The following is a 25,912-nucleotide window of genomic DNA, read 5'->3' on the forward strand; positions in this document are numbered from 1 at the left end:
GTCTGTCACAAGATTGGATGCAGCCTCAGACAGATTCTGGCATTCTGATGTGTCTGTGCAAGGCCAGTTTCCTGGCTCATGTCTGATTAGTCCTGGAATAGTCCAGTCGCAGGCTAAAGTACAAATTAATTCATCTGAATAAAATGGATGCCATTTCTTTGTTCTTTAACCACAGAAGCAGACTTCTTCCCTGGATGCTTCAGGGAAGCAAAACAATACTAGTCATTTCTAGATGCACTTTGCTACTTTTCTGTGACAGTTATTAGACCTGTGGTAGGGGACTGCAGAAACAAATGCTGCTGCAGGAAAGGAAGGGCCCAGCAGGGTCTGTCAGTGGCCTGTGTGTTCTTGTGCCTGCCTGCTGGGAGTCCCGTGTGAGCACGGCGACAAAGCACAGCGTTGTGGTCTTCATCAGAGAAATTCAGATCACCTCTGAGTTGGGAAAACGCACCACTGTGAGAGGAAGAGAGAACACACGGTATTTACAATGAATTTGTGCTGGCTGTGTCAGTGCACTGGGCTCTGAGGTTATCAGGGAATGCCTGTACCAGCTGATGGGTTGTCTCTGCTCTAAAGGCAGTCACCTCCACCCAAAGGGTAACTGAGCAAGATGGGCTGACTCCAACAGAGCTCTTCCATGGGGGCTGTTGAGGTATCCAAATGTCCAACTTCCTTGCAGCAGAAAAGCCTGTCAAAGAGCGCCAGGAGTAACTACTGTGGTCTATGAAACCCCAAATCTGCTTCTGTAGACATTGTGTTTGTTTACTCCTACCCTGTTTCTCTGCTCTACTAGTGACAATATGGGACGTGTAATATGTGTATGTGGACAAACAGTAGATAAAATACTTTCAGGGAGTGCATATAGCTCTGTATTTCACTGGGCTGAGCAACAGGGAGTTGTATGTTCTTGGTTTGTCCATGCAGTCATTCCAAGACCAGGGTGCTGCACAGGCAAAGCAGTGAACTTTTACTGCAGTCCCAGAGCAGTTCAAGCATGTCGTTCGGGCTTTAAGTCAGCAAAGCACTTAATGCTTTCGGGGAGCATTGTATTTGGAAACGCTGAGTAAATCTGAAGAAGATGTAAAATTGTTGTTAAATAGTTAGAATTCCTGTTGTCCTTACAGATGTCAGGAAGACAGAGCTGGTTTTGGAGCTTGGATGGTAGTACGATCCAGAAGCTCCCTCTAGAGGGAGTCTCTACCGGTGAACTCCATGAAGATTTGGTTTTGGCAGAAGAATCGTTGACTTGTGTGCTTTTCTTTTTTAAGGCTGTGGAACTGAGGTGTATAAAAACTTGTGGAGAGGTCAAATTGTTTTAAGCCTTTTGTACTTGGAGCTGGAGTTTGCTGCTCTTCATACCCCAGGAGTTTGCTGCAGAGGCTTAGTATCATTAGCCTGCACAGCAGCATTCATGCAGGATTGGATTAACGGTTTACTCTTCATTGTACATCATTCAGAAAAGCTCTGTTTTATGCAGAGCAATAACATTAGCAGCCTTTGAGGGCAGGAGAAGAAGCTTTCTAAGACCCTGGCTATGACAGTTAGACCTGCCTTCTTTCCTGTTATGCTCAGGTCTTGAGCCCAGACTGAGCTAGTCCAAACCCCACATGCACTATCCTGGCTATTGCCCCTGAATGCACTGGGGCCTGCGCTGCCTGTGTGTTCACTAACGTGCCCTGCTGACAGTCCAGCTGTGGTCAGGGTGGAAACCCAGCTGTGTGACTTGCGTGCAGCCTGTTGGGTTGCAGAGTGGCAGAGAGGAGGGAGCCAGACCTGTGCACTGGGTTTCTTGCCTGTGTCCAGTCATGTAAAGGAGCAGCAGCTACTGTGTGGGGCTTAGGCTGAGCAACTCTTAGATGGGGCTGTTTTGGACATAGAATCCTGTTAGGAGATCCCATTCCCAGGGTACGGTGCAGTGCTTGAGCCTCTCCCTGAGCAGAGAGGGTGCTTTTATAGCAGTGAGGCCATGGGGGACATAGAGCAGATGCTGGCATGGCAGGTGCTGTGGCCAGGGCATAGGAAGTGTGGGAGGAGTGAGTCTTGGGTGTCGCGCTTGAGATCTCGAAGGTATGTCTGGGAGAGGTTGCTACGTCTCTGCGGCAAATGTGAGGCGCCATGGGGAACCAGTTTCAAGGAGAGGGCAAAAATGGTAGCTGGAATAGTGTATAAATAGGATAAGATAATCTAAGAGTGATTCTGCAAATATTGAGTGAGCTGAAACAATGATGGTGAAATTACTTTCTAAAAAAAGGTAAACTATAGATTGTAGCGAGGTCTTTGTTAGAGATAAGGTTTTTAAGTGGATTTACCTACTCGTGTTGCATTGGTATCTGATTTTTATCTCCTTTAGGTCTGCAGATTGGCTTCAGAGAGTCAGTATTCTCCAACATTTCTGCTCAAACTCATTCACACCTGGAGTAAGAATCCCAGGTAGGTGTTCTCCTCACAAAGAAGCATAAGTACTTCTCCTGAGTACACAAAATTCAAGCAAAAAAGAGCACACTAACAAGTTATGAATAATTGTGTCAAACCCCATATTTTCTTTTTCCATTAGACTGTTACTCTTTTGATAGCAGTCCGGATGCAGTTGTGAAGCTTTCTAATTTATGCAATTACTCTCTTTTTATTGGACTGCTTTTCCCATGTATGAACAACCAAGCAGATACGTAGCCCAAACCCAGCTGAGGGGTGAGGAGGAGGGCTGACTTCTTAGTCAATATGTCTCTGTCTTGACCAATGACTTCTTAGTCTTGGGAGGTGGGGAGTCAGTTTTACAATACATCATTTCATTCATGTTTTTGATTCACTATTTCTTTCTATTTTATGAAAGAATGTGGGCAGGTTCCGCACAGAATCTGTGACTGAAATTCCGACACTGGAAATTGTAAGAGAGCTTTTTTTGATGCAGACACTGTGAGAAATTCCAACTCAGCTGTCTTGAGTGATTTTTACCTCTTCCACAGACTCATTGCTTTTCCTTTGCTAAAGTATCCAGTATCTGTTTTAAGACATGTCATTTGTAAGCATGAAGAACTTACATACAAAGTTCTGTAAAAAATGGTATTGTATCATTAGGTTAGGAGCAGACTAACAGGAGACTTGGACAAACATCTGTGGAGAAACAGTTAGGTTTAGATGGTGCTATCTTGAAGCAAGAATAGGGACTTGATGACCTCTCAACCTCCATTCATTCTGTTTTTCATGACACTGTCATTCTGTGATTTTTTTGCGCTTTTTCCCTGTTTGAAGTAGAAGACAGTCATTACCTTTTTGTGTGACTTTTTGCACAAAAGAATTATGAGGTTCTAAACTTAACCTTTCAGCCTACCTTTTTTATAATTTTTCTCTCAGGTATTTCCCCTTGCTGGCCAAGCAGCAGCCAGATCACCCAGAATGTGATATACTGTCAAATGTGTTTGCTGTCCTGTCAGCCAAGAATCTTTCTGAGGCCACATCCAGTCTTGTGATGGACATAGCTGATAGCCTTCTCAACAGCCCAGATTTTGAACCCACGGAGCAGGTTTCCAGTTTGAGCGTGACTGACTGTGTTGTCATGGTCGCTGGAGATGTAACAGAAGGTATGCCTGCATAAGAGTCACAAGAAGCCCATTTGGTGCTTTGGATGGAGGTGTTATAATTGAGATTATGTTGAGGTTGTCTTTGCACCGGCTGAGAATACCGGGGAAGGAGACCTCCCAGTGGAGATGGAAAAGTCAATGTACAAATTTGCCTTGGCATGCTCAAGAACTGTAACGTTCTGCTTGTCTTATGACTGGTGAGATCCACATTTGAGTGTAGAGTCCTGAGCATGGAGAAATTCCTTGTGAAGAGGGAAAATGTTTGTGTTGTTGACCTATTTTGTCTGTGAAGCTTTGAGTGATAGGATAACTTCAAGAACTGCATTGCTGACTTGACTCTGAGCCTAACATCAAGTTTTATATAAAAGCTCACTCCCCATATGCTCATGGTCATGTATCACTGATGTTTAGTCTCTGCTCCCTGACAAGAAAGACCCACCATTGATTTCTTTTATCTTTGAGTGGTAATAGACGGGAAGGGTGGTGTGCTGTGTTTGATGCTGTGGAGCCATCTTTCACCTGTAACACTCGAAGGTAGCAAAAAGGAGAGCACTTATTGCTGTGCCTGTGTTATGGCAGCTTTGATTTGCCCAAGAGGTCAGTGGTAGAATAAAGAAAACTGCATCTACAAATGCTCCAGCCATTTTAGGAGACAGTTACTACCTTTGAGGAACTTCCTTGGTACCTTTTAATAAGCCCACACTTACCAGGACTGTTACTGAAATCTGTGAGGAGAGCTTTTATTCTCTGTGTGTGCTTTCTTTGGTCCCAGCTCAGACACATTAGACTTGGTCTCAGCAAGTGCTTGTGCATGTTCCGAGCAGCCAGCTGCCCTACACATTCATAGCTCCCGTTGATTTTTGCTTCCACTGATGAAACCTCCTTTGTCTGTGTTTTCCCCTTCGTTTGTGTAGGGTTGGATCTCCCTTCTGTTGCTTGCAGCACAGAGTTGAGTGTTACTAACTGTTGTATCCCTTACAGAGACCCTCAGCCTAGGTTGCCGCTTGGTTCTGCCTCATGTTCCTGCCATACTTCAGTACTTCAGCAAAACAATGTTAAATGTGGAGAAGGTGAAAAAGAAGAAGTATAGAGCTCAAGTCAGCAAAGAGCTGAGTATACTTTCCAAGTAAGTGTTTTTTTAGAGCTCAAAACAGTTAAAAAGTTGGAAGAAGGGAGGAAGAAAGAGGCTTTTCATAATAGGTTGCAAATTAAAAAACATTACGTTTCATTGACCTTGCAAGTTGCTGGTGACTGAGGGGAAGAGTTTTCAGAAATTGATTCTCGCTGTTTCTATTGCTGCTACTCAAACCCAATGCCTCTTGGAAAGGTAGGAAAAGGTACAGAAATGCCTGCAGTTGTGTGGAACTGAATACTTGGGTGGATACCATGATTTTGGTAGGTACGCTCTATTAGCCTGGATATAGATGGATGGGCTGACAAAGCCCTGTGATATGGCAGTAGTGCTGACTGAGTTCTTCTTTGCTCTATGCTGGTGATTGGATTGATATAAAATAGTAAATTACCTTGTCTCATTGTGCAGGATCAGCAAATTTATACAAGAAAAGAGTCAGAATTCAGTGCTTGTGAGCCTTCTCCTCCCTTTCCTTTATCAGAGTAACATGGAACAGGTAGGTAGAAATTAACTTTCCCCCCTATTAAACATATATTTTTCTTTTAATAAAGTAGATTTGTTTAAGATTCAATTAAAAATCTTAGTGATTACATGCCATTTCTCATGATTAGCCTGAAATCAAGTCTTCATGTGTTTGTAGTCTGCTCAGCGTGCTGTGCTGTTGCGTGTTGTTGTGTAGAAGTCACTGGATGCTTTGCAGGGGTGCCAGTGCCCACGCTGACTCTGTTCCCCCTTTTCATAGGGAAGGTCTGCAGAAGTGTTTATGCAATCTTTACTTCCTTTCCCACTGTAGTCAATCCACCAAATTCTTTGCAGCGTTTGAAATAAATGCTCTTCCTCACTGTGGATTTTACACAAATCCACAGCCACAGCATCTGGACAGCAATATGAGTACATACGGTTGAGTATGTAGTACTTTCTGTGTAATGGGCAATGCTACACTGGTCTGTTGCAGGATGAAAGGCAAACATTATACAGTACTATTAACATGCTCCCGTATCTCCTGCTTCCATTCTGTTCTCCTTCCACTCTTAAGGCATCCATCTGTGGGTACAGAAGTGTATCTCAGAACTGAAGTTTCCCTAAAATCCTAAATTTTTCAGGCGTGCAAAGCATATGGGCTGCAGTTGAAGGAAGCAGAGCTCTCCATGGCTTATGCTTTTGTAAACTGTTATTTGTAAACTGGGGATATTGGTAGACTATTTTGTCTGGGTTTCCTTCGCTGCCAAACTTTGTTTTCAGAAATATAGTCCCATGTACAATGAATGAATCTATTGATTATTCCACTTGATTGCCTGAATCCTTGGATCAAGGCTTGGGTCTTGTTTTTCTTAAAAGACATGCAGTTGCTCAATGAGAGATTTTAGGCTTGCAGAAAGAACTGCTAGGCAGCAGCCTGTAGCTTCTGTTTTGCAAGTGGTCATTTAATTGTTCACAGAAGATTCTTGGTTTTTAAACCTGTGAATTATTAGTGGACCATATATGATGTCCATTCAGGGAGATCATACAAGTATATGGTGCTGTTAATGTTCATTTCACAGGTTAAAGAAAGACTACTTTTTAAACCTCTATTAGTTCTCCTGACCTTTGAATCATTTGAGGAAAGACAGAAAAAAGAAGTTTTCATCGTGATGGCACTCTTCTGTAACACTGCTTGTGTCTGATTGAAAGGTTGCAAGTGCTTCTGAGAGATTTGATTATTGTATTGTGTGTGTCCTCCTAATTCTTTGTTCTCATTCAGTATCTGTGATATGAATAAAGTATAGCAAAGTGGTTATGTTCACTCTGTGTCTTGAAATATTTCCCAAGGAAATGAAATAATCTCATGAGGTTTCAGTACTTACTGACAGTTATCTTGTCTCTTTCAGGGTACAGAGATTGACATTCTGGAGACAGTGCAGAACTTGCTGAGGCATTGCTCAAACCCTACAGGCTTTCTCAAACCACTGGCAAAGCTTTTTTCTGTCATCCAGAACAAATTGTCTCGACATAAGTTGTGTTTGGTATTTCAGGTATTGCATTTTTACATGTCTTTCTGTGCTTTTTTTACTTGTTCTAAGGGATCAAGAACAAAATAAATAGCAGTATTTGTCTTTATTGTACATGAGCTTAAAAACCTTTTTAATCTATATCATCTGTTAAGTGAAAGTAACAGAATTGTATATGATAGAAATTAATGAGCTGCACGAAGATTTGTAAAAGTTTTGGCTTACAGCCTGGTTGATGTGAGTGTCACCAGGGTTCTTCTGTGTAAGAGAAGCCAAATAAAGCATACTTCATCTGTAACGAATCCTGTATCTTTATGAAATAAGAATGGATTTCAGTGTCCTGAAGATGATTTTTATTTGTATTTTTCTCTCACAGATTTATAGCAGTCAGGCTGTTTTGTACTTCTTTGAAGTGACTTACATAACCTTTTTTTTCAGCAGGAAAACCCGGGAAACACTCAATATAGATATTTAGAAACTTAGGAACTTAAAACACACATCTTCCAATTTATGGGAGAATGGCTTTTATTAAGCTTCTAACGGGAGAAAGATTGATGCTGTTGCTTGCTTTATTTTTTGTCTCACGTGGTGAAGTCTTGAGTTCTCCAAATTTTTAACAACTATAACAGTTAAACTATTTTCTTCTATGTTTCCTTTTAGACTTTATCTGATTTGGACAATAAATTGAAGTATATTACTGATGTTGTTAAGGTATGCACAGTTTCTTTGCTCACTTTTCCCCCCAGCATTGTATTGTCATGTTTCTGGCCTTTTTCATGAATGACTTGTTGCTCTCTCTTAGCTGAATGCCTTTGATCAACGACACCTCGATGATATCGACTTCGATGTACGTCTGTCAGCGTTCCAGTCAATCACAGCCCACATCAAGGAAATGCAAGCAGTGGATATTGACTTCCTCATCCCCGTTATGCACAACTGCTTCTATACCATCCAGGTTGGCTGAATGTTCCTTCTCTTCCTTTGTGCACCATGTGTCCGTGATGAATCTAACTTCCAAATTATTTCCGTTGGCTGTTTTTTGACACTGCGAAACATTCAGAGGGCATATTTGAGTCTTCTTACAAACACCTGTTTTTAAATTTTGTCCGCTTGCCTTTTCATCTGTGTGTCCAGAAGGGCAAATACAGTGCAGCAAGAAGGCTCACCCAGGTGTGGTGCACCTTTCTATCAGTGAGCCCTGGAACTGTTCGGTCAATTTGTACTGTATAAAAGGCATATTACAGTCCTGAAACGCTGCGTTTCTTTTTGTTGCAGCATGTTCTGGTTGTATGGGCCTGCTCATAAATCTAAAAGAATTTTTCCTGATTGGAAGGGTGGGCATTAATTCAGGACTAGAACTTCTACAGGAAGGGTCTCAAGACTTACTGGGTCTCTATAGGCCTTGTTATGTTGTGTCCAGTGGTACTGTTCAGTCCAGTCTTTTGGGGAGAAAAAGATGTCATATCCAGACTCATGTGGTACAATTTCTTCATCCACTCAGCTAGGGGATATGGCTCTTAGTGACAACGCAAGCCTTTGCTTGACCAGTTTTATCCACCGACTGGCAGAAGTCAACCACACAGAAGATGACTACAAGGAGCTAATCCAGCACACTCTCCTGGAGTCTGTGAGAAGGGGGCTGAAGAGTAAGACTGAGGTAAGGCAGTGCTATCTGATTACACATCTCCAGCTGTCTTCAGGACACCAGGGTATATGAGATGTTTTATGGATGAGTTCTCTGAGTCCCTTGCTGGGCAGTGACAGTGCAGGTACCCACTGTAAACTTACCCTTCGTTTGAAATCTTACAAAAATCTGAAAAGTTATAGAACTCAGCTGTCTTGTGTTTCTTTGCCATTGTTCAGCTTTTCTTAGTTGTAGCTCATTCTTTGGAGGGGAGACTTTAATTTATGTGCAGTCCAAAATACAGGTGTATTTGCTGTTACCAAAGAATAGGACTTGTTGGCCTGAAACAGTTGTAAATGACAGCACTGCCGTTCTGAGGAGTATGTAGCACCTCTCCGAGGGGTACTTAACGCTCACTGCTTGCTGTTTGCAGAGCATCCAGCAGGACTACACATCATTGCTTTCCTGCCTCATTCAAACGTTCCCAGCAAATCCCGAATTCCGGGATTTGGTCCAGTTGACCAACCGCCATGATCCCGACATGGACTTCTTTGAGAACATGAAACACATGCAGGTAAAAGGCAGCAGGCATTCCTTAGTGCCTCTCTCCCCCTGCCAAAATAAAAGCATTTTCCTGTGTGGTAATGTTTTCCAAAGCATCTATGCGCTGTCTTTACAGAGAAATTGAACCTGTGTCATTAGGTATTGTTTTGGTTTTTTTTTTAAAAAAAAAAAAAGAAAGAAAGAAAAAGGAATGGGGGCATTGTCACATGGGTGATTGCAAATCGAAGTCATATTTCTGTCTAGAAATTTCTTGGTTCTATGTTTTAGCAGCACTTTTTTTTTACCTCTTCCTAATTTAGCTAAAAGAATTGCTTTCATTTTAAATGATTGTTCATGATCTTGAGCAGGCCACTCCACATTACAGCCTGCGTGTGACCCAGCCCACAGTCAGCAACAGCGTCCTGAGGATCCCTCTGACATAGGCAGGGAACAGATCTTTTTGTTTTTAATAGCCTGTTCCCTGCTACTCTGTCTGGAGGCTCTGCAGCTCCTTTCATTCACAGGCCTTTGTAATATAAATGTTACACAAAGCCTGGTCTCCTGGTTTTTCTTGCAGTATGCGTTTCGCCTGCTTTCAGAGATGCAATCAGAGAGAGCCTTTGCTACAGCTGTACTAGACTAGAGTCTAAATTTTTCCTTGTAATTTTATCAGGCCTTCTCATCTTGTATCGGTTGCCTCCCTTGCCTAATACCTGAAGATGGCACAGTCTTATGATTGTGAATTCACAGTGAAATATCCCATTGAGTTGGAGTATTTATTGAGGCAAAGGCTAGTGAAAGCCCAGAGACTGAAGGAAAAGGACATGGCTTGTCCTTGGGAAATGACCGTAATAGTTTATGCCGTTACTTAAAATGGAGGCATTTTCATAACTGCTGAATATATGTGCTCCCTTGTGCTAGCTGTGGCTCAAGGGCCACCTCATTCACTGTCTCTCATGTTTGGCTCAGATCCACAGGAGGGCACGAGCTCTGAGGAAACTGGCTAAGCATCTCACTGAAAAAACCCTTGTGCTGTCTTCCAAATCTCTGCAGAACTACATCATGCCTTATGCTACTACTGCCATTTTTAATGAAAAAATGCTTAAGGTAGGCTTTTAAATTGAATGCATCCATTTGAATATTCTCTTGTATACCATTCTCCTTAAAAGACTAACCACTTTAAGAGACTGATAGGTTTGTGGAGTGAGCGTTCCCCTTTCAGACAAGAGCGCTGTGCTTCTTTTGGTGGCAGAAAGAGGGTTTGGAAGGTGCAGATGCAGTCTGGGCCCAATTCTGTATCTGAAACCTGTCCTGTTTCTCGAAGATGGATCTCTTAACTGTTTGGGGTTTTTTTTTTTAAATGTGTTTTTTCTTTTTACTTGGCATTATATTTGTTTGCATTTACTGTAATCAGGTTATTATTTTTTCCCCACTGCCTCCAAACTGCTCTCTTCCTATTCAGTTGTGAGGTTGGTCACTCTTTGGCAGCAGAATGTGTGTGGTGGGGAACATAGGCTGTGCCTCGTCATTGAGGTGGGAATAAACACTGTTTTCTCTGGAGTTACGGGGGAACTGCAGGAATCAGTTGAAAACCTCTGAAAATCACTAGTAGCTTTGTAATTAAAGTTTGAAGGGTGACATTTTGTTAGTCACTTTCCAAACATTTTATTGAAAACATATGCGGTGAAATTACTTGTAATGTCAATGTGGATAGACTTTCTACTTGTGACTTGGAAAAGCAAGGCTTCACTCTTCTGTACAGTTCCCTGTGCACTATCAGGAGAACAGCAGAGCTGCTGATGTCAGACCAAGCAAGTGTCTAATTCACTTACTGGCAGAAAGATTCTTCTGAAGCTGAAACAATTAGAGCTTGGGCACAGGACCCAGCACCTGCAGCCGTACAGACTGTGCCCATCAGTAGAGTGACTACAGTCACTCTTTGACCAATGGGAGGTAAAATGCGTTGGTTGAAACCCTGGTGAAAAAACAAACACATTTTATTTCACGTCAGAAATGGGGTAACGATGTGTATTTCTAGTTGATCAGCGTAGCCCAGCAATGTGCCATGTGTCTGTGGTTAGGTATCTTGCCTGGGTTTTAGTTCTTCACACAAGTGAGCCCATAGATTTAGTTATGTCAGAAAAGTTAAATGTGCGCAGAAATATTTGGAGGAAGTGGGTCTGGAGATCTGCTTGGTGAGCTGTGATTTTATTTTATTTTTTACCTGGCGATCAGGAGGAGATCTAAAAGAGCTGAATACCAAGCATCCCCACTAGACAGACATCTGGCTTCTTCTGGCTTGTGTTGATTTGAGTAAAGTATGCTTTAGACACACGTTCAGCATGAATGCTAACAGCAACTGAATTTCTGTCTTTTGGCCAGCATGAAAATATGGTAACAGCCTCGGTTGAAGTTGTTGGAGCTGTCTGCCAACATCTCTCATGGTCAGCGTACTTGTACCACTTAAAGCATTTCATCCATGTCCTGCAAACAGGACAGATCAGTCCAAAGCTGGGAGTCAGGTAGGTGCTGTGAGCGATGCTGCTCTAGGTTTCTCTGAAGACTGCTAAAGCAAAATTCAGTGTCTTAAGGAGCATCACATGGATTTTAGCCTCTTCCCTGGGATGAGAGATTGCTGACTTGGAGGTGGGTTTATGCAAGTGAAAGTAGGCGTGGCCTTGCCTACGATGTTCTATGTGACTGGCATTAGCAGCTTCTGCTCCTATCAGGCTGTCCCTGCTCCTGGGATACCTCCATTGCTCCAGTACCACTGTCTGTGAGGTTTCACAGGGAGCTCGGTCACTAAATGCATCTAGCTGAAAAGCAACCAGTTTTTATTTCCTGGGTTGTTATTTCAGGATAAACCTCCTTAAGCTGCACTGTCTCTGAGTCTAAAATTTTTTAAAAAGCTCTTTTAAGGTTTTGAGTTGTGTTGGTCTATGCAGTTGCTTCTTTTTGGGTGGAGAGCTGATCTCTCTCTGTGTTTTCCTTCCGTAGCTTGTTAGAGACAGTGCTGGAAGCCTTTCATTTTGACCACAAAACACTTGAAAAGCAGCTTGTGACCATTGAGAACCAAGGTGAGCTTTCTGCTCCTGATTGTAGAAACACTACCTCTAATTGCTCAAAGTGCGGCTCAGTTGAAATTTTGTGTTTTGCTCTTGAGGTCAGCTACTCCCAGCTTTTTAAAATGTGCATATTGGAAAGCTAGTTTTGACTTACCTCCTCAGGAGCCATGCAGACTGTCCTCCTGTGTGTTGACACAGTGAGGAGAGGTGGGAGGAGCCATCTCCACGTTACCTCTCCATCCCAGGCCTCCATAAGCCAAAAACAGCCCAGGCTGGTTTTATGCAAATCTGGGAGTTCTCCAAGGTCTGCACCCACCCATGTGGCTGCTGCCACATCTGAGCTCTTTGTCCTTGATGTCGGCTGCTTTCATTGTTATCTGCAGCCTAACCAGGGTGCGGTACGTCCCGGCTTTGCTTCCCCCCCGCTATTTCATGGGAAGAAGTGAGATTTTGGCTTCTTCAGCATTGTGGTTACCTATATTGTAGCCTTTGGGATATTCTGAGGAAGGAGGAAGTTATCTCACAGCTGTGCTTGTCAGGACCTCTTGCCTTGTGAAATTCTCAAATGTAAGTGAATGGCACTTCTCTAAGGTTCAGGCACATTGACCTTTGCCAAGTCTTTGCTTTAAGCCTAGCCCTGAGGGGTGGCTATCAGAAACCGGCATGCCAGAGCTTCTCTACCAGTAAAACAACTCTGATGCTTAGTGATTGTTTGCTGTCGCTGATGATAGGTAGGAGCTTTGTCCAGACCAAAGCCATCACAAGAGTCTCTTTTAAGGGCTCAATTTTTGTGGCCTCCTATATTTACCTGTGCTTTTGACAATTACTTGACAGAAGCTACTGCCATGGACCTTGAGCCAGTGCTGGAGGGTGAAGAAGCCATGGAGCTCGAGCAGAGTGAAGGGGAAGAGGAGGTGGCTGAGGAAAAGAAAGGGAAGAATCTCCCTGAGGAGCCGGCAGAACCTGAGCAAGCAGCTAAGACATCTGAAGATGCTAAACAAGTGACCAAACCTGTTTCTTTCTTACCCCGAAATAAAGAGGAGCTGGAGTGTCTGATCAAACACATTCAAGATACAGTTACAGTCAACATCTTGCCTAAATTGCACAGATGTATTGTTGCAAAGGTGAGGAGCTGGCATTGGAAAGGTGTTTTGCAGACTCGTGCTGCTACTGTAAAGGTTGGGGTGCTACTTCAAAGAGCGCAGTGGAAATGCAGCTCATAAAAAAAAAAAAAAAAAAAAAAAAATACAGGCGCAACTGGAGAGAGACCACCTGAAAGCACAAAAGAGGCTTTATCCCTGTTAGTGTGTCGTGGAGATTACTGACAGACCTCTGGTCACTGTGGGCGTGGTGTCCTCACCTCCCTGCTGAGAACTGGCTTGAACCACACAAGTGAAACAATTCACTTTGTGCGGCCTGTTGAAAAGTTCTTAGCCACTTGCTAGTACCCAACTTATCTTCTGTATTGAAAACACAGGGATTCATCTCACCTGTCCTTTAGCTGTCTGGATTTTTCCTGTAGTCAGCAGAGGACAGCAACTTGCTTTGTTGGCCTCTTCTAGGGTTTGTTGAGAAAAAGCAGGATTTATTTATGTATATTAAAAGTACATTGTGTCTTGCTCTGTCTTAAAAAGGTTAAAAGAGACGAGGAACACAAGCTTGTGAAATCCAACGTTGTGAACGATGACGAGGTAGTTCGTGTTCCGTTAGCTTTTGCAATGGTCAGGATGATGCAGTGTCTTCCCCAAGAAGTGATGGAAGCCAACCTGCCAAGGTAAATCCTGTCAGAGCTCCTTAAATGTTGTTCATTGTGCTGGGAAAAAGTGCAGGTACCTTTCTCAAGCTGTGGTTACGTACAAGGCTAAATCCAAGAGGGGCATCCTAACAGTCCTTAAATACTTTACTTGGAAACTCATTTTCCTAGTGATATTCCCCTCTGTCAGCATTTGACTTTTGTAAAGCTAAGCTTGAAAGGAACTTGGTAAATCCTTAAATAAGACCAGAGCTGTGAAACAGGATGTAGAGGTCGGGGTGGCAGAGCTGGGGAGATAATAGTATACAGAAAAAAAGGATTATCTGTAAAATGTCTTCAATGACAGTAGGTGTGTGTATGACTATAAAGCCTTTCTGTGAGGCTGGCTTTGAGTATAGCTCTGGTTGTAAACAGCCCTGAAAAACAGCCTCCTTAGCTAGCAGTGTAATTAGTACTGCTCTGTTTGGGGGTGAACTAAGCTGCCTATCTCTGTTTCCAGCATCCTGCTGAAAGTCTGCACATTTCTGAGGAACAGATTTCAGGAAATCCGGGACATTGCCCGTAACACCCTCACTAAAATCATGGAAGTGTTGGGAGTGCAGTACCTTCTGTACATTTTAAAAGAGATGCAGTCCACTCTCGTCCATGGGTACCAGGTAATGCTGAAATTCTCCATCTTCTGCTCTTTGTAATTTTTTTTGATGTGTTAGGAGGAGAATCCAAAGGGAACTTGCTACTGAAATTGTTTTGCACTGGTAGAATAGCTTGGTATAATACAACTAAATACTATTGCTAGTGCCTATATCAGTCTTTGTTATGACAAGTGTCAAATAAGTGTCTGTACCCAAAGAGTCTAAGCAGGGAAGGAGGGAGGATCTCCATCTTCTCAGTGAAGAGTTGAGGTTTGGAGGTGAAGGATGAATTTCTGGTTCTAGTAAAATTAGTGGGAATCTTTCCAGTAAGTTCATTAGGGCCAAGCATCATCTGAGGTGAGTTGCCACAGAGACTGCACAGACAGTATGTGGTGATGCTAATTGAAGTCTTGCTTTTTAGATCAAGAGCCAAGGCTCTGACTATTAATTCGTCTTCCCTCTTTCCACAGTGGTTTGGGTTAAGAATAATTTTCTGTATGAATTACCACAGTGGAATAGCGTGAGCTTCTGGCTGCTTTAAAAGTGAAAGCGCCAGTTAGCACAGCCTAAAATACCAGTAAGAGCACTGGGGAAAGAGGAGATTCTGGCCCTCCTGCCACTGTGTGGAGGGACAGGGGTCCTCTTCCTGCTTGCTGGTACATGGATTCTCGTCCTCCCAGTGATTTTTTTCCTATAACGAGAGCTCAAGTGCAGTGTGATGGCTCTGCTATGGCAGTCTCCCCGTACAGGATTATTAAAGAGGTCTATGCAGGGGTTGGAAACATGATCTGTTCTCTTTTTCTCTAGCTCCATGTGCTGACTTTCACTGTGAACCTGTTACTGAAGGGCCTTACTACCAGGCTCAGTGCTGGTGATTTGGACCCCTGCTTAGATATCCTGATTGAGGTAAAAGCTATTCAAGATTGAAGGAAAGAGCATCATGAAGTGCCTGGGGCAGGCTCTGGGAGGAGAAGATTTTGTGTAGATTGAATCAGACTTGGTGACAAACAGGGCTCATTGTGTGTGTACTGCAAAGGAAGGAGACTGTTTTTTACTGAGGCATCAGCAGACCCCTTGTAGAGCAGCGAAGTATCTTTGGGGTTGCATCCTGAGAGGGAATGGATTTAAGATTAAGATACCTAACTATGTTTTCCTGTACTCTACATGGCTGAGGAAGTCAACAAACATCTAGTCAATGCAGTCCAAGAAGCGCAGGAGCTCCGCTGGCCACCCAGATGGGTTATATTTGGATATCTTGATCTGACTGCAGTCCCACTCTTTGTGTCATAACACACAGAGGGGTGTGAGAACAGCTTCCTCATCTGGTTTGCTCAAACTGGGGTGTTTTATGTTGACAAAGGAAAGGTAGACATGATTTGTGGGAAACCTGGAGAGTTGTTTTTTCTGTGAGTGGGGAAAAATAGCGTTGTGCTGGTGCTACTGGAGGAATCTGTCTCTGCTTTTCTGCTCCTCATTCACTTCTCTTGCCTGATTTCCAAAGATTTTCAACCAAGAGTTATTTGGGAATGTAGCTGAAGAGAAGGAAGTGAAGGGAATTGTCTCCAAGGTCATGGAAGCGCGCAAGAACAAGAGTTACGATTCCTATGAAATTCTTGGAAAGTTCATAGGAAAGGGCCAGGTGACAAAACTTATTCTGCCACTGAAAGAGGTAAGAAAAGTCAGCCAGAGTCTTTCTTAACTCTGAGCTCTCTCAGTTCTGTATGGTCTAAAAGAAACTCCAGAGCCTCCAAGTGGCTACTGTGACATTTCCTGTATAATCCCACTTTGGCTCCCCATTTTTCTTTTGGAAGGCAGTATGCACCCAGCTCACAAATTGAGACTTTGCTATTGATGTCCAGGGCAGCAAATGGTGTCCTGGGAAGCTCCCCCTGCTAGAGAGGAAACATCCCACTATGAGTTCTCCATGCCCTCTCCCTCTGCCAACTCTTGTTAATGCCATTTACTCTGGAGCTCCAAAGTCCTGCAAGGCTGCTCTGTGGTTTGATCTTTTGTGCATGAAGGAAATGTCAACAAAATGTGTTCAGGTTCTGCCCATGTGCAATAATTGCCTTTTCAGAGATGCATTTTTTTTGAGTAGAGTGCAGGCTCATGCAGAAATGGAGCCCTGGTTTGTTCATGAGCTCTGGAGTGTCCTGGTGGTGGTAGGTGAACTGGCTGGAGTCTGAGAAGAGGCTGGAGAGAAAGCGAGGGATGTTGGGGCAGAGCTGAGGCGATGGGATGCTGTTCATGTAGAGAGCTGGGGACTTAAGGCAGCAGGTGATGAGGGAGGAATTGCGCTGGCTTTTCCCATGATTTCTGAATACACATGGCAGATCACTGCCCTCATGTTGCCCTCCTGACTCTCATGGTTGTGCCTTTGCAGATTCTGGAGAGCACCACAAGCTTGAAGATAGTCCGGAAGGTGCATGAGGCGCTGCGTCACATCATGGCAGGGCTGATCTTCAATTCAGACATGAACGCAGAATCCCTTCTCCTCCTCAGTCATGGTCTCATCAGTGAAAACTTGCCTCTGCTCACTGAGAAGGCCAAGTGAGTTCCAGGATGTTATCCAGATGGTCTGTTATTGGTTGGGAGGTTTGCTTGCAGAAATGGCAGCTCTCAAATCTAACCGATCAAATGTATGAGGGTTTCCTTGCTTTCATTTGCCTTTTGTTTTCAATGTAAGTGAATTATTTGGGCAGTCAGAGGGCAAGAAGAAAGCTCGGAAATGGGAGTGAGCACTTGCTGAACTCATGGGAGTCTGCTCTTGCAAGTGCTCAGGGCCTTCAGGAAGGCTTTTTCACCATCTGGTAAGCTGGTATATGCATTTGGGTGTTTAGATGAAGGGATGAGGGGCAGGGTTTAGAAGCAAGCTACAAATTGCCATGTAAGAGGTGTTTGGGGTCCTGGGCATCTTCATAGGGTCAGGAACAAGAAAAACTGTGGGCTGTCACTTTTATCAGTTTGGTGCTGGTACAGAAGTTGGGGAGAACCATCAGATTTCCTCTCCATCTGGTGGTGTCACTGCTGAGGGCTGAGTCTGGGTGTCTTGCATTTCCTATGTTAACGTAGGCCGGCTTGCTCTAGGATCTGACAGACATTTGCAGACGACTTGGAGCAGTTTTTGTAAGCCATCAGAAATTGAAGTAAATATCAGTAAATGAAGTGCAGTGGGCTGCGGCAGCAGGTATATTTGCTTGAAGGAACTACCAAAGTTTGTCTGTCCACTGAGAAGAAAAAAGTGGGGATGTTATAGAAATCAGCGTGCATTTGTTATCTTCATAATAGTGATATTGTTCTCAAGTCTGAGAGTCCCGTCTGTCGTGCTGTTCTCAAGTTCGTTTTATTTCATTGTGTTCTGGCTGTGACCTGCTTTTGCTTGCTGTGTGGGTAGCAGCTGAGCACAGTCCAGCTCTCTTCACTCCCAACAGCAAGCTTGTTGTGGAGAGGGTTGAAATCTGAATATTTTCCTTTGCCATACACTGCTTTTCAGAAAAAAAGTTGCACCTCCTCCAGATCCTCGCCTGCAACCAGAGAGCTGCCTGCTGCTCCAACCCACTCCCACGAGAGGAGGGCAGAAAGCACGTGTCAGCAGTAGGACTAACACGTATATCTTGGTTGATTCAGGACTTCGGGTAAGGATCTCCTCAGATACAAAGCTTTGCAATCAAGATTTTTCTTAAGAGTATCCAAAGGAAGGTATTCTAGATATATTGTGTTAACAACACAGCCACTAGCCTTAACTTTATTTTGCATGTGGTAACTCCAACGATGCCTCTTAAAGAGCTATAAAAAGCGCTCAGCCTGTTGCAGATATTTGAATGGGATATGGCATGAATTCTACTATAACCTGAAAGAATGTGGGACCTTACTTGACTTATTTGAGTCCCAGCCTGACTTTGAGATGAACGTCCTGTGTTTTCTGTGCCAGCTGCTGCATATGAGCCTGAAGAGGTCCAAAGTAAATTCTTCTGAGGAGCATGTTTTGGAAATGTTAGACCCTTTTGTTCAGCTGCTTATAGACTGCCTGAAATCTATGGATGTCAAGGTACAGTTCTGAGCTGGAGTCTGTCTATTCTGTATGTTCTACTAAGAAGGGTCCTGCCCACAAATGTCATCTTGCATTTGATCTGCAAGAGAAGAGAAAGCCATCTGGTTTTCAAACCTGATTTCATAGGTGTGCAGATTAAGTTGTTTGAGGACATGATATCCCAAGAGGGAGGAAGGATTGTGGCTGATGGAGGACTGAATGCTCTGCCCCTAGTGCTGCAGGTTCAAGTGTGGACAAGTTCTCCTGGAGCATGTTCATACAAGGACTTTGCAGACTTCGTAGGCTATCTACGAGGAGGTTCGTGAGGTCCTGTGGCTGCTGGGAGCGGTGTCGTCACAACTGTGGTTTCTTTTGATCCAACTCTCATGTCTTTATTCCCAGCACCACAGACAGCCTTCTTTGCGGGCAGCTTTGGGTTTGAGTGAGCGTAGGAGGGAATCCATTAAACCTTGAGTTTCCCGGGAATCCATTAAACCTTGAGTTTCCTGGGAATGGAAGGCATGCCTCATATCCCTCCAGATACTTGGAGCAGGGCTTTCAGGTGACCTGAGTTTTTGGCAGAGCAACTTCTATGCCTTGAAGGCACCTCTGCTCCACAAAGAGTTCCTGCCATCTGCTGAATCAGCATGGTGTTAATGTCTTTACCTAGTAAAATCAAAGTTAGAGAATTAGGGAGTGGCAGATAGTGTTTTTAGAACTGAGAAACCCTTTGTATTACATATGAATGATTTGAAAGAGGTTGATTTTGTTAGCTAACTGCCTTTTACCACAGTTGCAGATAGCCTGACCATGTCTGTAACAGAGTGAGAAAAGTGTTCTGTCAGTGTCATTGTACCCACGTGCTCTCCTTTGGCTCTTTCTTACAGGTGGTAACCGGTGCTCTGCAGTCCTTGGTGTGGATTTTAAAGTTCCCTTTGCCTTCTGTCAGTACAAATCTGGAGCCACTGATCAAGCAGCTTTTCCTCTTGCTGAAAGAATTTGCCAAGACAGGAATAGCCAAAGGCCAGAATTTCCACCTGGTTGTGAGCTGTTTCAAAGTAAGTCAGACCAAGCTCTGCTCTTTTCTACTTTAAGATTAACTTTGTAGAATGAGACTCTTCCAACTACAGATCCCTCCTGCAGCTGTCCCTGGAGAGGTAGTCTGGAGATCACAAGGTAGCGAGGGAAATGTGGCCTTGCTGATTCTTTCCCAAGTGAAAACTTAAAGAAAGTTATCCCCCCAAAATGCACATCTTGGACCTGAAGAAGTGTTTTTATAGAACTTTATTTGCCTTTTTTCTTCCTTGTAACAGTATCTTGTTACCACCCTGTCTTTTGAGAGGCATCAGTTTTGTACTTGGAATAGCTTGCTTTTAACATGATGAATTGGAGTAAACCCTAGCAGCTGAAGTGAGACAAGGGAAGGAGGCAATTAATAGTAGTAATAACTACTCTTCTGGTGTGCAGTGTCTTCCTGTAGATGTCTTCTAAATGTGTTGCTGAATTAATAACAGCTTTATGATCATAAGGGAAAGTTAAGAGTAATTCATGCTCAATGCCAATGCCAGAAGAATTTTCCCTTCTTCCTGTCTGTTTTCCTGCATCATGGTTCATGTCTGTGAGCGTCCCCACTCATTTCAAGGACTAGTCTGAATTTGTGTATTTGCTTGTGTTCAGTTTTTGTCTCAGAATTGCCAGCTGAAAGCAAAATGTGATGAGAACAGTGTTAGCTGCATGTTTCAGAGCAGCAGTTTGTCTTTTCAAATCTAAGTGGTATAAACCGCCAGGCTACGTTTTATGGCACTGCATGTGTATTGACAACGTGCAATTTGATTTTGTAGTGTGTAACAATACTTGTGAAGAACGCAAAGAGTCAGATAACAAGCAAACAACTCCAAGTGTTGCTTGGCTTTGCTGAAGAAGACATTTATGATTCATCACGCCAAGCCACTGCCTTTGGCCTTCTCAAGGTATTTCTGTGCAGCAGGCATATGGGTTCTGTGAGCCACTGCAATGGCAGTGATTCTGCCTCTTGGTGAAAGGCTGTATGATCTCACGTCAGGAACAGGCCACAGAACGCTGTAAAGGCTCTCTGTTGGGGGGGGCGGGAAAGGCAGCAAAGCTTTCCTGTTTGACTTGTAGTCACTCTTCAAAATTGTTTGGGAGGCTATTTTATACAGATGCATATGAGGATGTATTTAGGTCTGAGGATGTTTTTGCTAAAGAATTTATATTCCTAATTATTAGACCAGGTATTCTGTGCCCTCCAAAAGAAACAGATACGGATTTGTAAGCCACCTTTTTTTTTTTTTTAAAAAAAAAAAAAAGTTGCTCTGGCTATGTTTGAAGATGTGAAAAAGTCAGTGTTAATGTACTACGTGAGACTGGTGTAGTCCCAGTTATAGTACTGCATCTTACACTGTGCAAGCAAAATGACATGACTCCAGCTGTGCTTTCACATTTTTAGGCTATTTTATCCAGGAAGCTGATTGTCCCTGAAATTGATGATGTGCTGCAGAAGGTTGCCCAGCTGGCCATCACGGGTCAGAGTGAGCCGGTGCGAGTCCAGTGCAGGCAGGTTGGTAGAATGGAAAGTCTCTCGTCTTACTTTACTTACAGCAGTCTAACAAGCTAGAGGGCTTAGTGTGGCCATCCCAGCTATCACAGACTTAGCCCTGCTGAACCCCTAACCCCATTTCCCCTTCTTACTAATCCTGGTTCCCCTTGCTATCTGGCTGGCATTAGTTCTTGTGACTGATGCATAGCAGAATCGCAGACTGCTTGCCTATAGTGAGACTGCTTGCCATGGTGTGCCTTTAGAGAGCCGCTCAGCAGCAGTGACATGGTCCCTCCTTCGGAGGGACGTAACTAAGAGTTTTGCCCTTTTCTGAATCCCAGCAGAAGACAATTTGCCACAAATCCATGATTCCTTCCCACGACTTCCTCCTCCTTTCCAAGCTAAAAGCCACCAAGAGACAGAATTGGTTCCTTCATTTCAAGCATTGGGATACAGATGCAGCAGGAGCTGTGCATAACCAAATTTTGCATTTCTGTAGTTACAGGATGGATTTTGAAGGGTGCAGAATCTCTGTTAACAGAAGCCTGCGCAATTCAGAATAATACTCTGAAGACTGATCTGGCAGTTGTCAGACGCCTGCAGATCCTGTTCCAGGCATGGACCTTGAGAGCAGTTGTTGGCCCCATGTGTAATAGGAACTTAAAAATAGAGGAGAAAGGGATGATTCTCATAAACTTGCTGCCCCATCACGCTATTTTTTTCATAACCTTTTTACAAGCTTTCCTGAGTGTTTCTTGTAACTCCTGTCTGTGTTGTGTTGTTTTGTTTTGTTTTTTCCTTTTCTTTCCAGATTTACTTAAAATATATTCTGGACTACCCCCTTGGTGATAAGCTGAAACCCAATTTGGATTTCATGCTCGCACAACTGGAGTGAGTTTATATTCCCAACATCTCTGTCAGAATAGAACCTTGTTGCTTAAATATGACTTTAGTGGCCACCTAAAGACTGTTCATGAGGAGGGGAGGGTGCGGCTGAAGTCTTGATTTTGCTACCTCTAGAACACTTCCCTTTTTAAGAAATGGACTGTTTGATAAAGCAAGCCCCTTTTCTCTTCCCTGTTTCACAGCTGGTTTTGTTGTTCTTTATCTCTTTGTAAGCAAAAGTTCTGTTGTTTGCCTAGTGGTTAACCAGCTCCACTGGCTGTGAATGAGGTGAACTGGAAAATCCAGAAAGAATAAGGGAAGAAGCATTTATATGACTGCTGTCCCATGGCAGTGGTCTCAACTGCAGTTGCAGGCACAGTTGAGATCAACTGCACCAATTCAGCAGGAGCAGTGTGCCTGAAATCTCCTTCTGAGCATGACTCTCCCTTGCTTAAGGTGACAGTAGTTTACCATGTTCCCCAGCACCATAGCACAGGTGGAGCTGTGCTGACCTAAGTTGGCTGGAGCCCTTTTTCACCTGTTTGTCTCTCTGTGCCCGTTCTCTGGGAGATGGGGCTGATGGGCCTGTTGCTTCTCTTCTCCTAAGTATCAGACCAGCTCTGGTAGCTGTTGTAGAAAGATCCCTGTGTGTTTCTGGCATTGGCCATTCTTGCAAATTGTTAGTAACTTTCTAGAGTATTAACCCAGACCTAAGCCTTAATCATTTCCTCACAGGTACGAGTATGAAACTGGAAGGGAATCTGCACTGGAGATGATTGCGTACCTCCTTGACATGTTCCCACAGGTAACAAGCACCCCTTGGTGTTCCAAGAATCAAGGAGTTACTACGGCTTGCAGTAACAGCATTTTCAGAGCCATTTATTTTGGGAGCACTTGGTAGTTCCTATTATCTCTTATCATGAGCAGAACGTTCACTTATCTCCAAAGAACCTGGCTTTGCTCCAGAAGAGAAATGACATGCTGGAAAGTCTGCAGAGCTTCTTTATCTAATGTGCTCAGTCTGCAAGTAAAATAAAGCTCTATCAGCTGGAGTCTGGATAAACTTCATGGTGACTTATGCCAGGAAGAAACACAACCAGTTTAGGGAATGGGGTAGGAATAGAAAGTGAAGTCTAGAGTTTTCTCATTGTGGGTTTTTCTCAACATTCATGAGGGATGTTGTTGACTGAACTGGTATGTGATGTACCATATCTGTTTTGTCGGCCTGACTGGAGAGGGAGGACTTCTCAGTGGGGTGGATCAAAATGAAAGCTAAAAAATAACCGTGCATCTATGTAGGATAACATATGCAAAATGCTAAGCTGCCTTAAAGCTCTGCAGCTGGAGCTTGACTGAGCATTCAGGTGACCGAGAGAAGTGCAATCAAGCAAGAATTTGGGAGGAAGGAAGAGAAATTCTGCACAGTAAGCTGTGCTTCACCACCGCCTGATTAGATTTAGTATCTCATCTTCGTTCCCGGCAACTCTGTAAAGTAGCAAAGAGATGCCATCTCTGAGAAAAGGACCTTTGGGCTGATTGCTGCAGTGCTGAGGGACTTAAGCCTGTTTCAATGAGAGTTGGGCATGAAAATGCCCTTTAAGGTTTGACGCTCACGTTGCTGTCCCAGGGACACGTTAGCAGGTCAGAGTCAGAGCAGGGCTGGGGCTGCTGTACGCTCCCTGTGTGCTCCAACAACTGGATCATCCCGTCCTTTCAGTTCACCTGCCTTGACGTGGACGCCACTCAGGGCTGACATTGTTCCTATATGCTGTGCAACAAATGCCCCTTTTTTCCCCTTTAAATGCCATAAGCTCCTCGGGGATGTGCAGTTGACTAATGATTGTTTCTTTCTAGGATCTCCTCCACAAATACTGCGGGCTGTTTTTTCTCTCTCTTTGTATGATGATGATAAATGATGACTCTGCCAAATGCAAAAAGATGGCGGCTTTGACGTGTAAATCTCTCCTCAGTAAGATAAACAATGAAAAACAAGATCTGATGTTTTCGCTGGTCACAGAGTGGTTTCACAGCAAGAAGGTATTCTTTGGTCTTTTCACTGACCAGGCCTGGACTCTGTTTGGGGGCTGAGTAAGATTGAGGCAAGTGAGGGACTGCTAATACCAGGTCTGGTGGATTGGTGGGTTCAGTTATGCCTGACTTAGTAGTTTTAGGAAAGGATTATGGGCAAGACTCAGCTTAGAATAAAAGCTCTTTAAAGCTGTGCTCAGCACCATAACTCTTGCTAGTAAGAAGAGGAAGAAATGATATAGCTTCATATAGCTGCACAAATGTAGGGAACTGCTGCTGCTGTAGGTCAGCCTGCAGTCTTCCCAGCTGCATTGCGCTGCTTTCTCACAGTTCCTCTTTTGGGTCAGGTATTTCACCAAATGTACTCTTTACTCAGGGTAGAGGTTTGAGCAAATTCCTTAAAACTTCTGATCCTAGTAATTGGCTTTTCATGCTGTCTTTAGCTTAGACTTGTTTCAGTCTGTCACCAGCAGCTGGAGGGTGGCAAACCTAGTCTTGCAGGCCTCCCATTTTGATCTGGGTGCCTGGGTATTTAGTTATTCTCAAACAGGACTCGCGTTCTGTCCCTCTGCACTAGTGGAGTAAGTGTTCTTTAAACACTTCATCCTTTTCATCTCTAATATGTTCAGTTCTGGTTTATAGCTGTGAGCTGCCTGTTGCGTTGTGATGATTCAAAGTGTGCAAAGTAGCCCCCAGAGCTTTGCAGCTGGGAACTGGGCTGGAAAAGGCCTTTCAGCACTCAGTTTTAGGGTGTGTTTCCAGGGATAACTTGTGCTTTTGTCCCCCAGCTGGCAGCATCTCCTTTTTCAATAGTACTCTGAAAACCAGCTTCTCTTAAGATGCTGTTGCTACAGGCAAAAGTAGGAGTTACTGCCAGCTCCTGCACATGGGAGCTGCAGGATTTGATTTTCAAGAAGTAACAAGGGGTGTTATTCTTTCTGTTGGCAGAGCTCACACCGAAGGTTGGCTGCCCAGGCATGCGGTTTGTTTGTTGAAGTGGAGGGAGTAATGTTTGAACGGAGGCTTGAAGCTGTCCTCAACTTGATTGAAAAAGAAATCAACCCAATTAAATTTGAAGATGTAAGTAATTTTTCCCGTGTGTGAGGCTTGGGGAAAGAGAACTAAGAAAATAGAAAAAGGGAAGCAGTGTAGGAGAGATTTAACTGTTGGACCTACTGTTTGGGTCTGAGGAAAGACACGAAACACACACGTTTGTTCTGAAGGGGGCCTCACTGACCTAGAACCATATTTTTTTGTCTGCGAGCCCAAATTTGATGTCACATGTCACAGCACAAGGGGCAAAGGAACTTTGCAAAGCCACCTGGCCTGAGCCTGCAGCCATACTGTGTAACCAGAAGGTATATTGCTCCTTGCCCCAGCCTCTGTCAAGATCCCTGTGAGTGGAAGGGGTTCTTGAGACAGCCCTCGAGTCTCAGGCTTTTGGTTTTTACCTGTATGACTTGGTGGGTTGACAGCTTGTAGCAGTATGCATGTCGAGATAGCTTTCCCTGCTTCTGGTCTCTCCTGCTCTGGTAGGAGAGGAGGGACTTCTGTTTTTTTGTTTGAAGTGGAGTTATGAAAACAACCATCAGAAAGAATGGCAGGGTGCACAGGTAGCGCTGGGATGGGTTAGAATCTGTTTAGTTGGAAAACAGCCTGACGATCACACTGACAACATCCGTTTAACTGCGAAATGTGTCTGCTAGCTGCAGAGATTTGTGTAAGCGTGGAAGGTCAGGACTGCGTCGCTTGTGACTGTCTGCTTTGTTCAGAGTTATCTACAGCTTTAACTTTCAAAGGAGTTCCCTTCCTGGACTTCAGGCCATGGTTTTGTTTTAAGGAAAATCTTTTTAGTGCATGTGATTAACTCAGAGTAACAAGGCTGCCTCAGATTCTGCTTGGCATGTGAGAATCCCAAGGGGATCCCAGTCACTGTGCCTGGGGAGTGACCACGTATGTTACTAATGTGCAACATGCTGAACAAGAGAGAAGCGCCTCAGGGTATGTAAATTGGCAAGAGACGAAAATAAAATACCTGCAGTGAGGAGAAATTCAGTGTAATCACCCCCTGTGCTGCGACATGTAGGTGAAGCACTG

At 43.8% G+C, this 25,912-nt stretch overlaps 1 protein-coding gene across 1 annotated transcript in view; it reads left to right on the top strand.

Annotated features, from left to right (window-relative positions):
* UTP20 (UTP20 small subunit processome component) overlaps nucleotides 1-25,912 on the top strand; it is a 64,647-nt gene that overhangs the window by 31,644 nt on the left and 7,091 nt on the right. The window contains exons 29-55 of the mRNA XM_075152082.1: nucleotides 2,351-2,430; nucleotides 3,352-3,578; nucleotides 4,560-4,704; nucleotides 5,119-5,206; nucleotides 6,579-6,722; nucleotides 7,359-7,409; nucleotides 7,501-7,653; nucleotides 8,200-8,355; nucleotides 8,756-8,896; nucleotides 9,835-9,972; nucleotides 11,248-11,387; nucleotides 11,863-11,942; nucleotides 12,765-13,054; nucleotides 13,565-13,704; nucleotides 14,183-14,339; nucleotides 15,123-15,221; nucleotides 15,817-15,984; nucleotides 16,699-16,865; nucleotides 17,809-17,950; nucleotides 18,247-18,363; nucleotides 19,233-19,403; nucleotides 20,187-20,315; nucleotides 20,813-20,923; nucleotides 21,714-21,793; nucleotides 22,523-22,592; nucleotides 23,642-23,824; nucleotides 24,764-24,895. Coding sequence (XP_075008183.1) covers nucleotides 2,351-2,430; nucleotides 3,352-3,578; nucleotides 4,560-4,704; nucleotides 5,119-5,206; nucleotides 6,579-6,722; nucleotides 7,359-7,409; nucleotides 7,501-7,653; nucleotides 8,200-8,355; nucleotides 8,756-8,896; nucleotides 9,835-9,972; nucleotides 11,248-11,387; nucleotides 11,863-11,942; nucleotides 12,765-13,054; nucleotides 13,565-13,704; nucleotides 14,183-14,339; nucleotides 15,123-15,221; nucleotides 15,817-15,984; nucleotides 16,699-16,865; nucleotides 17,809-17,950; nucleotides 18,247-18,363; nucleotides 19,233-19,403; nucleotides 20,187-20,315; nucleotides 20,813-20,923; nucleotides 21,714-21,793; nucleotides 22,523-22,592; nucleotides 23,642-23,824; nucleotides 24,764-24,895 — 3,699 coding nt within the window. The remainder of the gene's footprint in view (nucleotides 1-2,350; nucleotides 2,431-3,351; nucleotides 3,579-4,559; nucleotides 4,705-5,118; nucleotides 5,207-6,578; nucleotides 6,723-7,358; nucleotides 7,410-7,500; nucleotides 7,654-8,199; nucleotides 8,356-8,755; nucleotides 8,897-9,834; nucleotides 9,973-11,247; nucleotides 11,388-11,862; nucleotides 11,943-12,764; nucleotides 13,055-13,564; nucleotides 13,705-14,182; nucleotides 14,340-15,122; nucleotides 15,222-15,816; nucleotides 15,985-16,698; nucleotides 16,866-17,808; nucleotides 17,951-18,246; nucleotides 18,364-19,232; nucleotides 19,404-20,186; nucleotides 20,316-20,812; nucleotides 20,924-21,713; nucleotides 21,794-22,522; nucleotides 22,593-23,641; nucleotides 23,825-24,763; nucleotides 24,896-25,912) is intronic.

The sequence above is a fragment of the Calonectris borealis genome, chromosome 1, assembly GCF_964195595.1.
Source record: "Calonectris borealis chromosome 1, bCalBor7.hap1.2, whole genome shotgun sequence".
NCBI lineage: Eukaryota > Metazoa > Chordata > Aves > Procellariiformes > Procellariidae > Calonectris > Calonectris borealis.